The sequence below is a fragment of the Python bivittatus genome, unplaced genomic scaffold (genome assembly GCF_059951505.1).
Source record: "Python bivittatus isolate LINGU-HERP-01145 unplaced genomic scaffold, Pbiv_v1 ctg000610_np1212, whole genome shotgun sequence".
Taxonomy (NCBI): Eukaryota; Metazoa; Chordata; class Lepidosauria; order Squamata; family Pythonidae; genus Python; species Python bivittatus.
The window spans coordinates 5,541,412-5,555,345 of NW_028277088.1; the positions used below are offsets into that span (position 1 = coordinate 5,541,412).

General features: G+C 39.8%; 1 protein-coding gene across 7 annotated transcripts in view; it reads left to right on the top strand.

Moving 5' to 3' along the window:
* LOC103066749 (sodium channel protein type 5 subunit alpha) overlaps positions 1 to 13,934 on the top strand; it is a 287,467-nt gene that overhangs the window by 116,300 nt on the left and 157,233 nt on the right. For all 7 annotated transcript variants that reach the window (XM_088150287.1, XM_088150288.1, XM_088150285.1 and 4 more), the window contains 3 exons: positions 1,869 to 1,932; positions 11,872 to 12,013; positions 13,278 to 13,475. In XM_088150287.1, coding sequence (XP_088006413.1) covers positions 1,869 to 1,932; positions 11,872 to 12,013; positions 13,278 to 13,475 — 404 coding nt within the window. The remainder of the gene's footprint in view (positions 1 to 1,868; positions 1,933 to 11,871; positions 12,014 to 13,277; positions 13,476 to 13,934) is intronic.

A 13,934-nucleotide genomic window follows, 5' to 3' on the forward strand; every position in this document is an offset into this window, starting at 1 on the left:
GAAGCAGAGTATGCTATAGTATTCAGTATAGGAACCAGGCTTGGTTTAATCCTCTTTTGACTGTTGACTGTTGATCTAAAACAAAATATACAAGACTCCTGAGAAGACATGCTTTTTGGGGGGGGGGCACTCATGGATACATTTTAGGGCATTAATGAAAAATCAAATCTATGCCTGTAAAAATCTAACAGATAATAGCACATAGCTCACCATAGCCCACTCCCTGAGACTCTACTTTACCACATGCAAAGAGTTTGTTGCTTGGGGAGTGATTCAGAGGACCCAAGGCAGTCCCTGTGATGACCACCCGGCACCTAACCCCATTCTGCATCATGCACAATCCTAAACCTGGCTTATGCACAGGGATAATGAAGTCGTAGATTCTTGCAGTAGTGCTCCTGGACATCGATCAGGTTCGGATGCCTTTTTTATTTTTTTTTTACAGTTTTTGCGAACTCCTAAACTGGAACTTGGGGAGAAAAAGCACCCTTCTGAGTTACCTTTCTATTTTCAGAGGAGAATATGACATAGCAGTCATAGTACAGAAAGTACTATGGAAACTGGAGGAAACTATACAACAGGAATTATAGCGTGCACCATTTACAGCCATTCTCAGATGCTCTGAAAGTTCCTAAAAAGATATTGCAAATTCTGTAATCCTGTCACAGATACTACAATTATGCCTTATAAGCATTTTCTTGTATTATTTAAAAATTAGCATTCCTTTTATTGCTGCATATTTCATTTCACCCCTTAATCAGCCTATAAAGAGTGCCTCCAAACACCCTTCTCTTTTTGTCACCTATAGTGATTTCCCCTTGAATTTCCCCCAGGCTTGCTGAGTGGGGGAGCATGAAAGGATAGCTGGCATTGCTTTTTTATCTTTTATCTATCCTGTAGAGGCATGAGATGGCTCGTTGCACATTCCTTCCTGCCACAGTCATGCTGTTTTGCTTTATAAGCGCCTTGTCACTTACAGAGATAGCTAAGTTCTACTCAACACCATCACACCCAACGTGAGGAAAGAAAAAATTGATGGGGTGAATGCTTGAAAGAAAAGTGGCTATTTATCGATTGCAAAAACAGTGCATCATCTCAGGACATAATAAATGCTTTAGGCATTCTTTTGTTATTCTAAGCAGAGATGGCCAAGTTTAGCAGAACTTCCTGCTGTGTGAGGGGAAGAATCCACGATGCAAAGCCTTCCCGAATCTCTACCTATAGTGGTCTAGACTCATATGATGGTGGTGGCAGTTAAGGGGAAAGGAAAAGCAGGTAGTATTGATCTCATCCTGCCTGTTTCCAGGGTGAGGCCACAGAGTTCTTTAATGGGTTGGTAAGACCGCAAGAATAGTCTGGGTGGATCAGGCCAAGACCTCTTTTAGTCCAGCATTTTGTTTCCCTCTCATCTTGACTTTCACCAACCCGGCCTCCCGTAAATGTGTTAGAATTCAACTCCCATAATCCCCAGCCAATGTACCCATGCCTGTTTTTGCCTATTACTATATGTATAAATGTTAAAGTACTTCATATATAAATACACTCCAAGTTGTCCTTCACTCCTGATGCTACCTGAATGCATCCCTGACACATCCTAATAGTCTAGAATTTCCTGGTGGTCTCCCATCCACGTACTCTGATAATATTAACTAGGTGCTGGGGTCTATTTATTCAGTTATGTAGAAAACAAGAATGTCTGGGACGGGGAGAATTCTAGCATAGACGCATCTCTTGGTGTGCAAAGGTGTCGTACATTCAGATAATTTTGAACAATTCTCCATTTACACTGATAAAGGGGATCAAATTTTTTTCACCTTGCACTTTTTGCTAATTAAAAACACTCATTGATTGCTTCATTTCTATTACAGACAACTACTTCATTAAAGAGGGCACAACGGATGCATTACTGTGTGGCAACAGCACAGACGCTGGGTGAGTGTGACTTGATAATATTTCAAGGAAGAATGACAACTAAACTGCTGCTGTTATAGCTACTCTGACAGTTTTTCATAGCTTTCCTAATGTTTTGCAGAAACCACAGTTACATCATGTATGTTGCAATGTCATTGTGCAAATGATGTGAATTATATAATTTGCATTATTTGGATAATGATATCATGATCTCACTTCCCCCCAATACCTTTACAGATACCCCTGATAGCTTCTACATTGGCATTGTTGCTTGGAATGAAGTTTCTGAAATAGTAAAACAAGCTCCCTGTGTATTTCATAACAGGTCTTCAAAAACCTGGTTACATAGTTATAGGTCATGCTTCTCCCCTCCTCCAGCTCCCAGAAATCCTAGGCTGGATCCAAACTAAACCGGCTAAATGGATCCAGACTAAATTAGCTGAATTTAGATGCATTGAAATCTAATTTAAATGTATTAATAACACATTGCATGAATTTCAGTAAGACAGTACAACACAGCCTGATGTATGTTTACTTGAAAGTAAAATTCAGTAAGTTCAATGGGATTTACTTTCTACATTGATTTCCTTGGGAAAGTACAGCATATTTCTATAAATGTTTATTTGAAAGTACTGTAAAGATTCTAAGTTCAGTAGGACTAATTTACTAATTGTATTTTTGACTGCTTAAATTCTGTGGAGCAGCTCATAATTGTTAGTTCAGCTGTAGATGGCAGTCACACTTCAGAGGGTCAATAATAATGCAAGTGGCAAAGATGGTGAATCTTCCAGCCATGATAACACTGCCTGCAGAAAGAGATCAGGCTAAGTCACTGATACTTTTTCAAAATGTTATTCTTAGTTCTTTCCCCATCCATTGTCCACCTCCTCCTCCTCCTCCTCCTCCTCCTCCTCCTCCTCCTCCAGCAGAAACTATTAATGTGCTTGGCTTGGCATTAGATTAATAAAAAAAGAGAGAGAGAATGCTAGAAAAGGGAAAAGAACTTAAGAAAAAATTGAAATGGAGACATGAGAAATGCAAGAATGAAGATGATAGTTGATTAGTTGTAGTGTTTTCCCTTCCAAGGAACAGAGCATATGTTTTTAAAGGCCTTTGGAAAATACTTCCATGATGTTTGACTAAGGAAATCTAAATGCCACGGTTATGTTGAAGGCTGACATAAAGCCATCTCCAGGTGTGTAAAAATCTCCTCCACTGTGTAGTGTTTGAATTAAGGAGGTGCCGATAGGATGCTACAAGGTGCTTCACAGCAAGCATGGGCATATTACTCAAGCATGTATTTTTGCGTGGTTACTGTGCAAGCTTAGGAAGAGATGTAGCTTCTTTAAGGAAGTGCTAACTGGTATGATATCTGCAACCATTCTGAAGCATGTTTTTGGCTTCAGTTCTGAAAGACTTCACATTCCTATTGGGTACCATCAAAACACATTTTCAGTACACTACTAATTGGCTGTGTCATTGCCAGGGTCAAGGGGACAATGGAAAAATGTGCTCTCTTTTCTCATGGAAGCTGTGCTCTTCCTTCTCCTCCTCCACAGTTTCTCTTCCACTCTCAGTTTACCCACCTACAGCTCTTTCTCTCCCCAGGACCTTCTATCCATCTTCTTTCTCCACCTTATCAGACAGCAGAATTTGTGTTTTTTCTTTCTTTCTTGACATTGTTTTTAAAAGAAATTGGATGTACTGCAGTTGAGACTGGCATCTTTGTTTCTACAAAGAACCTCTAGGAGAAGGAAGAAAAGTTGAGGGACACTGAATTTGGAAGCCTCATCTGTTGTAGGACCCTGCCTTTAGACTTTCTCCTAGTATTCCATTCCTGGTCACACCAGAGCTGTTTTGGCAAATGCCAAGCAGAGAAATCAAGGCACTCCAACAATTGGAAGATGTACCAGAATACCTTTGACAACTGCATCCTAGTGATAGTTACTATAGAAACCTTAATTACCTTTATCCTCTCTTGAACCCTGATTTTCATTTATAGATTTAGACCAAAATAATTTTTATGCTGTATAGGAAGATGCGTTTTTCTTCGTTGGTTTCCAATTGCATTGTTTTACCTCATCTATAAATACAAGTAATTTAGAAAGAGAATGAGGCCTTAGAAAGTTCTCCCATGAATTTCAATGCTATTTTAAAGCTTCTTTGGGGAACTATTTCTGCTGTTGTTGCCAGGGCTTTTCTTTAGAAAATCCCTAAATGTATTTAAAAAAAAAAAAAAAAGCAGCTTTCAGACACCTGTTAAACACGATGCAAAAGTAGCAGTATTTTTTCTAAAAAAAAGTTTTGCATGCAAATTATTTCCTATTTGCTGAAATCTTCAACACATATGGCGTGTGATATAGAAGACTGGTCCCCCCCCCCCCCAGTTGCAGCCATTCTTTTTCTAAGATTGTAGTGACTGAATTAGGAGTAGGCTGGAGAATAGACCTTGGCAGGGTCAGGAGTCGTGGACAAAGCTAGTATCAAATTTTTGGTATTTGTTCTCCTGACTGGTGGTGGAACCAGAATGGGTTTAGACTGGAATAATAGAATTAATCTGGTTACACAGTTTTTCCTGCTGGACCATTGTGTATTAGGACCTGGCCGTGGATGGTAGAGAAAATGTAGGCAGAGGTTAATTTTTTGTTTGCTTTTACAAAGTGAAAATTCTGGGTAATCTGCTAAAACAGATGGAGGAGAACTTGCTGACCTCAAAGGTGGTGATAGTTTTAAAAGGAACTGGACAGAATCATGGAGAATCAATCTATTAATGGCTACCAGTCTTGATTGGTGTTTACTGGCCCCTAAATCACAAGCAGCCTTCACTGAATACATTGAATACCTGCTGCTACAGTAACAGTGGAAGAGGACAGTCACCTTCCCATCCACACTTATGTGACACAGAATGCCTGACTAGATGAGTCCTTGGCCTGATCCAGTAATAGGTAGCTCTAAAAAGAAATGATAATTCCAGATCTTCCACTGACATCTGTTTGACCATCAGGCACAATGCTGGCCTAGCTAGGCCTTCAGTAAGAGTCACAGAGGCCTTCTGATGTCTCAATGTACTGTAGTAGCAACCAAGATAAGGAAGCCCAGCAGCAAGAATAAGGGTCCAAAGCAAGGTGGTAGAGTTTTTCAAAGTTTAAGCATATGGAGCCCCCACTAGTGAAATGAACTACAAAGATTCAGGACCATGCTTTGAGAGTGAACTTTGATAAGGCTTTCTGGCCATAGTACAACAAAAGTTGTATACCCTGGTCCTTTTGGCTGAAGTATCTTAGTTAGCATTTTAAATCATAAATCCATCAGGCAAGGTCTATGCTGGAAAGTAAATCCAAATCCCAAAAGTGACAAAGTTCTCACCAGTCACCAAAGTCTAAGGGGCAAGCAAATAGCAGACACAAAGGCCAGGAAAGGATTGAGGTTTCTGAGGAGGTTGTGCAGCTAGGGACTAGACATGGGGTACACAAGGTCAGGCTGTAACAGGGTGTTGTTGCAACCCAATATCAGTTTCAGGTAATACAGGAAACTCCTAGTCTCTGTCTGAACACAGCCAGCACAATCAGCTCTAAGGCCCAGCATCAAGACTATGTTGAATAGTTCTGCCTATTCCATGTGCTTCTTGATGTAGTTACACACTCTTCTGCCTTCCTGTGTCAGACTTTTCACATGGAAATGACGTTCTTGCAGATAGGATTCTGACTGAAGGGTTGTGTCAGGCTAGAGTCAATATCCCAAGATCATTAAGTTGCATGGCTTTATAGCTGCTGAATGAAGCCACATTGATTCTTGGGGCAAATTCAGTTTTTATGCTCAATCCTCTGGAAGAGTTATCAGGCTCTTAACATTCTGAGTGACTTCTCTAGTAGCATCTTAGACTAGGTGGATGGATCCCTAAGCACCATTTAAATTCCCCACAACACCTGTGAGTGATGCTACATCAGGAGCATTGTGGGAAAATAAAATAACAGCTTAAAGATGCAGATCCTGGAAGGGGGGAAAGGGAGGGGGAAAGGAATATAGCAGGGAGCATCCAAAACTCTCTGAGCCCATGACACATTTACAAACATAAGTTAAACCCAAAATGCAACCCAATTTTTTATTATACTTCAGTATGTTATGACTTTAGCATAAAGGCCCTGAAATCTGTTTGCTGATTCCTCGTTTGAGATTAAACCTACCCAAATGCTTACAATATCTGCCCCATTTTCTTCTGATCTTTCACTGTCCTTCCCTTTCTTAGCCCATCATATATGTTTATCTCACTTGCTACTAGAGCAGAATGTATGTAGGAAGACGGCTGTCACAATGTATGTATTTTGCAATTTCACTTAACAACTAGGTCTCAAGTTAACCATTCTGCTTCAGTGGGATTTCCTCAGTTTCCATTTAATGGGATCAGTTCTGAATAGCCTTTATATCTGCTCATGTTTAACCATTTATTTAATAAACAAAATACATTGTCCATGATATCATTTATATGCCAATATATCTGAGAGCCTTGTGTGTGACTGTGTTTCAATCTTAGAGTAATTTTTCTTCTTTTCTTTGTTTCAACCCCCCGCCTCAGCCAGTTAGTTAACATGCAGTTTGGCTTGTCTAGAGTAAAGGTTTGGCTCATAGGATTTTTTGAAAAACAAGAATATAATATACATTCTGTTATTTCAACCAAAGTTTGGGGGAGTACAGGTTTGTATTTACATCTCATTGCTTCTAAGAATTTAAGATGCATCAGCTTTCCTTGAGGCTTGAACTACAACATGGAGGCTCCACTAAATTCTTCCTTGACTAATGGCTAGTGAGAGATCTTTCTCTTCAGAAATTCCTCTAATCCCCTTTAAAAGGATCATTGAGATGAACTGTGGGTCCCTTAGCTATTAATATCAGAGATTCCAATCTGTATGGTTGATTCAACAGAGACCTTTTAAGTGTCCTCCATTGGAGCCTGCTCACATTGTTGAGGACAGTCTGATGGATGTTAACTGCCGTTAATCAATAGCACTGTAATTTTCTATTGAGATTTATTGTAAATAGTTCTTTGGAAAGATACAGGTAGTCCTTGACTTACAACCACAATTGGGACTGGAATTTCCATCGCTAAGCGATGGAAATTCACTTAATGAAGGCAACGGGGATTCCTGGGATTGCTGTCTCTAAGTAATGTGGTCATGTGTAGTCTCACTTTATGACCTTTCACTTTGTGGGAAAGAATTGGGGGTTGGCTCAGGGAGCCGCGTATAGGAAGCATTCACTGAAAAAGCTGTGCCTGGGATAGCATGGCTTCCTGAGCCAATCCCTGGCGCTTTCCCATTGGGTGAAACCTCTTCCTGCCCTCCCCATTGTCTGGCATTGTTATTTGTGCTGTGCTGTGCTGTGCTGTGCTGCTGGGCAAGGCTGAGGAGCCACATGTAGGAAGTGTTCGCCAGAGAAGCTGGAGTGCCCGGGGTATTATGGCGGTCACAAGTCTGAAAAGGAAACAGCAAAGGCAGCGAGGCACTTCTGCTTTGGCTGCAGCAGCTAGGCGCAAAAGGCAAAAGGCCGGTGTGGGGAACTAGAAGAGAAGGCAGCTGGATGAACAAATGATTGCTGGCGCTTTCTGGATGCTATGGCTTACTGGAGCTTGCTGGGGCTTTTTTTTTTGCAGTGCAAATGGCAAGCCCCATCCCGGCCCAGGGTGGGCATGCCTCCTCAACAGCGGGAGCAAGAAGATGGCGAAGGTCAGCTGGGGTGGCAGAGTGCAGGGTGGCGGGGGTCTCGGTGTGCAGGATGGCGAGGACAATTGTGGCTGGGACTGGGTTGGGGTGGCTGCAGCTTTCCAGGGTGGCCGAAAGGGTGGGTGGGGAATAGGTGGGTGGGGGAGTTGAAGTGCCCTTGTGGTCCTAAGTGCGGGCAGACTGCCAAGTGCCTGAATTTTGATCACATGACCACGGGGGCCTTGCAACGGTCATAACTTTGGGGACCGATCATAAATCTGTTTTTTTCAGCACCGTCATAACTTTGAACGGTCACTGACTGAATGGTCATAAGTCGAGGACTACCTGTATTGTATGCTAATAGAATGCACTGGCACTGCCAGTCTCTTTAAATAAACAGATAAGGTGATAACTGTTCAGGTTTATTCTCTTCTGCCAGGTTTGTATGCATTCCAAGCAATGTTTTCTATATTTTAACCAAGTTCCTAAGGATAGTTTACTTTTTTAAAAAATATAATTTTTATTGAGGAAATTTTTAAGAAGATAAAAGCAATACAAATATTAGAAAAGAAACAGAAAATAAATATAGTGAATAAGAAAGAAAGAAAATAGAGAAAGAAAAAGAAAAGAAAAAGAAATATTATAAAGAAGCAGCTTCCAGTCTTTTTGACAGCAGTTATAAACGCATTTATATTTTACCCTCTCTCTCTCTAAGGTTACATCATAATTTCCTTCTTCCATAAGCTACCCTTTCTAATAATCAAACCACAAGTTCAGTTTTTTTTTCTTTTTTCAGCAAAAAGTCCATAATGGGTTTCCAGTCCCTAATAAATGTAATAGTTGATCTTTTTCTAAGGAAACAAGTTATTTTGCCATCTCTGCTTGTTCCATCATCTTCACTAACCATTTCTCCTTTGTGGGTATATTAGAGTCTTTCCATTTTTGTGCATAAAAGAGTTTTGCAGCAGTGATCATATATAAAAATGGTGTCCATGTTTCTTTTCTAGTTGTCTGTCCTTTAATCCCAACAATAAAAGTTCTGGTTTCAGTTGAATCTTAGTCTTTAAAATTCTTTGTATCAGTGTATGTATTTGAACCCAAAATTTTCTGGCTTTTTTACAAGTCCACCAGACATGATAAAATGACCCTTCATGTTGCCCACCTTTCCAACATAAATTAGCCAAAATTTATAAGGGTACTTCAAATTTTTCTGGAGTCATATACCAACAGAAATTTTCTTTTAAGTTATAACATGATGTGAATTTCAATCCTTTCAACCACATGTTTTTCCACTGTTCCAACAATATGTTATGTTCAAAATTCTAAGCCCATTTTATCATACATTCTTTCACTTGTTCATTCTCCTTTTCAAATTTCAGCAAGAGTTTATACATTTTGGCAATTACATGGTTATCATTTATACATAATTCAACTTCAAATTCTGTCTTTGTCAATTCCAAATGCCCTGTTATCTACTTTGAATCTTTCTTGTAGCTGTGCATATGAAAACCATTTAAAACTAAATCCTTCTACAGCCAATTGTTCTCTTGATTTCATCTTATATTCTCCATGTTCTTGTTCTAACAACTCTCAGTAGATTAACCATTTCTTTTTATCTGCTGTTTCTTTCCTATAAAATGCTTCTTGTGCTGAGACCCATAAAGGCATTTTCGGGCACAGTCTGGGTTTATATCTATTTCATATTTTCAATATGGCACTTCTGACATAGTGATTTTTAAAATCTACATTAACCTTAATGCAGGAAGGTTAATGGAAAACCGTGCCATCCAACCCTCAGATTGTGCTCCTCTAATTTTAAAATTCTTTTATTTCTCAGCAGCACCTACTCTTTCATCCAAACCAAACAGCTGGCCACAAAATACAGTTTTAAATCAGGCAATCCCAATTGTCGTCATTCCTTTGCATCTTAGAGGACTTTATATTTAATCCTTGGCTTTTTTCCCTTGCCATACAAACTTAGATATATCTTTCTGCCATTGCTTAAATGGTACATTGGTTGTCAAAATAGGTATTGTTTGAAACAAAAATATTCTAGGCAGTACATTCATTTTTATAATAGAGATTCTTCCCAACATAAGGATTCTTTCCAAAGCTGATAAGATCAGGAGTTATTCAGCATTGTCTGGACAATCTGGAGGCCTCTGCTGTGACTTCCTCAAAAGCAAAGCCCCAGAGCCCATTATTCAGAGATCTTTTGTTAGAACCTGCAGCTGCAGGAGAGGGCTATTCTAGGTTACCTATCACTGACATTTGCAGGCTTCAAATTTATGCTGTGCAGAAAATTCTCCTGCATTTTTTCTCCTATCAGTTCTATGAATGAAATTTTGCTTTCAGCTTTTCTTTCAATGGGGAAGAGAATTGGAGTGATATTCTCAGGAACAGAATGTTTTGAGACATTACAAGGGAGATTTGGGCCCAATTACCTGTTGCAATGCAGAAAAACATTTTAACTGTTACTGTAAAAGAAAGGAGACTTTATTTAGCTACATGGTACACAAAGCATCATCTCTTGTCTTTGAGGCATCCAGTAGAAGCCACAATGATGTTGCACATGCCACAATGCCATTGCACAAAAAACCTAATTTACATAAATGCACAATGATGTCACAAGACATGTGACATTACTAACCCCTCTTTTCTTCCTTATGGATGCCCATGCAGTCTTTTCTCCAGCGATATGCAGTATCCCAGGCTTCCATTTCAATCCCAAAGGAAAATATTGAGTAGAATTCAGTCTGTTAAGTTTTTTCTGACTGGGAAATGGGAGCAACCAGGAAGGCTTAAGAATAATTGAAAAATATGTAACACACCAGCAGTAGCCCCCTACCTTAAAGAATGTAGCGCAAAAATTCCACCAAGGGAAATTTGAAAGAAAATCTCAAATACCCTGAGAATAAGATAAAAAAAATGGAAGCCTCTTTTATAGGGGAAGAAAGCTTTTGAGACATTATAATGAAAATTTGGGCTCAGCATTACTTTCAGCCTAGATGCAATTATTTTAAATGTTTAAAAAAAGGAGAAAAAGGATGGCTCATTCTGCAGAATATTTTGGGGTCCAACCTAAAGAAAATCAAAGTGTCTGCTCCAGTTTACATATTAGTCCATAATGGATTATGTGCTGTCAGGTTGGTGTCAATTTTTAGTGACTTTTAGTACATTTTTTCATGACAATTTGTCCCTAACCTGGTCCTTCAGGTCTTCCAATGGTGTACCTATAACCACTGTAACTGAGTCTATCCACCTTGCTGCTGGCCACGCTCTTCTTTTTCCTTCCACCTTTCCCAGCATTAGAGACTTTTCCAGAGAGCTAGGTCTTCACATAATGTATCTGAAGTGAGATAATTTGAGCCTGGTCATTTGTGCCTTAAGTGAGAATTCTGGGTTGATTTGTTTGATGATCCATTGGTTTGTTTTCTTGGCTGTCAAGAAATATGGTATTCTCAGAGGTTTTCTCCAACACCAAAAGGTGTCAATACTTTTCCTATACTCCTTCTTCAAACTCCAAGTTTCACTTCCATAGAGTGTCACAGGGAATACCATGGCTTGCATGATTCTGTATCATGGGATCTGAATATTTTTTCCAAGGTCTTCATGGCTGCTCTATCAAGTACTAGTCTGTGGTGTATTTCTTGACTGCTTGTTCCTTTACTGTTGATGGTTGATCCTAAAAGGCAGAAGCTATCTACCACTCTGATATCCTCATCTTAATTCTAAAGCTGGTTGTTGTACCTTTTGTCACTAGTTTGGTCTTTTTTATGTTTAATTTTAGTCCCAGTTTTTCACTGTGCTCCTTAACTTTTATTATTAGTGCTTCCAAATCATTTGCATTTTCAGGTATTTATTTATTCAAATTTATATATCTATGGAAGTGGGGTCATCAACATAGCATCGATTATTGATGTTTCTTCTTCCAGTTTTAAAATCATGCACATCTTCCTTCAATCCAGCTTCCCTTAATATATATTCAATATATAGGTTGAATAAATAAGGGGAGAGTATACAGCCTTGTCCCTCTCTCTTTTGCCATGTTCTGGAATACAGGAAGCCATGTATTGTTGCTTCCTGACCTGTATATAGGTTCTCAGCCTTTTGACTAACATCAAGCATAGTATATTATGGACTAGAGATGGAATATATTAGCTGATTTTTTAAAATAGGCTTGTCTGGTTTTTAGGGGGGATGGGGAGTTGAATATTCAATAATATTTAGCATTGCTGACCCAGATCTGCTTTCCTTTCTGCAGCTCGTGTCCAAAAGGCTATAGGTGTTTAAAGGCTGGAGAAAATCCTGACCATGGCTTCACAAGCTTTGATACTTTTGGCTGGGCTTTTCTCTCCTTATTCCGCCTCATGACGCAAGACTGCTGGGAGCGCCTCTACCAACAGGTAGCCTTGTTGTTTATTATCATGTTTATTTGTTATATCCTGCCTTCCTATAGGGTCTCAGCCGATGGCAACACTTGGTTGATCTTGCCTCAGCTTAGAAGATAATAGGCTCAGCGATGGCTAGGAATCCCAAAGCAGTAGGCTAAACTCTAAAGTTGAAAAAAAATATCCTATAGAAGGCACTGGCGAACAGTTTCTGTATTGTTGCCAAACTGGCAAGCAGTTTCTATGCTGTAAGCTGTCCAGAGTCTATGGGAGTCAGTGACTATAATAAATGTAATGTTAAAAAAATGTTCATATATATGTCCATGAAGGCACCTTCTGTTTTTCCTCACAATAATCCTATGAAATAAGTTAGCCTAGCTCATAAAGAGACTGGTTTAAAACATCCATGAAAACATCAGTGGCTGAAATTGGATTCAAACCTGTGCAGTCCTTTTTCAACACCATACCGGCTGTCACATGTTGATATTGTAAACTGAGAAGGGTCCAAGTTGTGTAGGAGATCTCAGTTGACTTTATTCTGTTGCTGGAATTGGGTTACAATATGTTTGGATTCAGGTTACAATATGGCTCCCATCACAGAGTCACAGGTCTATGGGAAAGGTCTCTCTGTAGAGTATACCTCTGTGAAACTGCCTATAAGCAGAACCAATTATGTGAGTCAGTCCTGTCTGATTGGAATCCATCTAGAATTGAGGGTGATGATCGGATGGGAAATTTCTACCCCAGCAATCACCTTATTAATGTGATTTTTGCTATGGAGAAATGATTTTCTGTAAAGGAGACCTTCAGTAGTTGCAATTACAAAATTCAAGTGGAATTTTATTAGAATCATGGGGACCCTCTCCATGTATCACTCTTTCCCAAACTGGTCCTCTTCAGATACAATAAGATTACACCTTCCAGAATTTTTAGCCAGGCTGTTCAATGTGCCTGCTATATGTGGATTTCAACTCCCAGTTTCATCAAGGACCATGTTGGATGGGCAGTTCTGGGAGCTGAAGTCCACAGGACTGGAGATTACTTAGGTTGGTTAATGGCTGATATTAGTAGTAATTAATGCATGTAAATAAACACAGAAACTGTTCTGCATCTTTTCCTGCCTGATCATATCTGTTGCTGGTCATCTCTGGAAGATGCAGTGAGCTCCACAAATGTTGTGATTCACAAAAGTTTATGATGAAGTATGCATGGTTCTAATAACTCTTCTGAATCTCTCTTTCTCCCCCCCCCCCATTTTTTGTCTCCCTCATTTATATAGACTCTGAGATCTGCTGGAAAGATCTACATGCTTTTTTTCATGCTGGTCATATTTTTGGGGTCCTTTTATCTAATCAACTTGATTTTGGCTGTGGTGGCCATGGCATATGAGGAGCAGAACCAAGCCACCATTGCAGAAATGGAGGCAAAGGAGAAGAAATTTCGAGAAGCCATGGAAGCACTGAAGAAAGAGCAAGAGGTCTGTAAGCTTCTCACCTTGGAGCAGTCTTTCTTTGTTTTATGCTAAAGGGCTGTGCTGCACGATCAGAATAAGCATTTCATTGGTTATCAGCATTAAAACATGGGGGCCATTACCAGCACTCCATTTCCAGGATAATTTTGAACTAATAGTGTGGTGGGGAGCAGCTGACCCTTTAAATCAAAAGCTGCGATGGAAGACATGAGTGGGGAGGGTTCTGGAATGGAGCTTCAAGGTTATGGGGTGGGGAGAGTGACATTCCAAGCATCTCCTTAGCCCCCAGCTGGACTGTGTGAAATTAAGGAGGAAGAGACTGGCCCCTCCCTAAGGGTTTAATGGTTATAGTTGCTCTCATTGGGGAATTGGGGTTAGTCTGGTGAGATTCTGTCTCCTAGGTGTTAGCTAATAAAGAACCTGAGCTGATTTCTGGACTGTCTCATGTGATTCTTGGGCTGAACC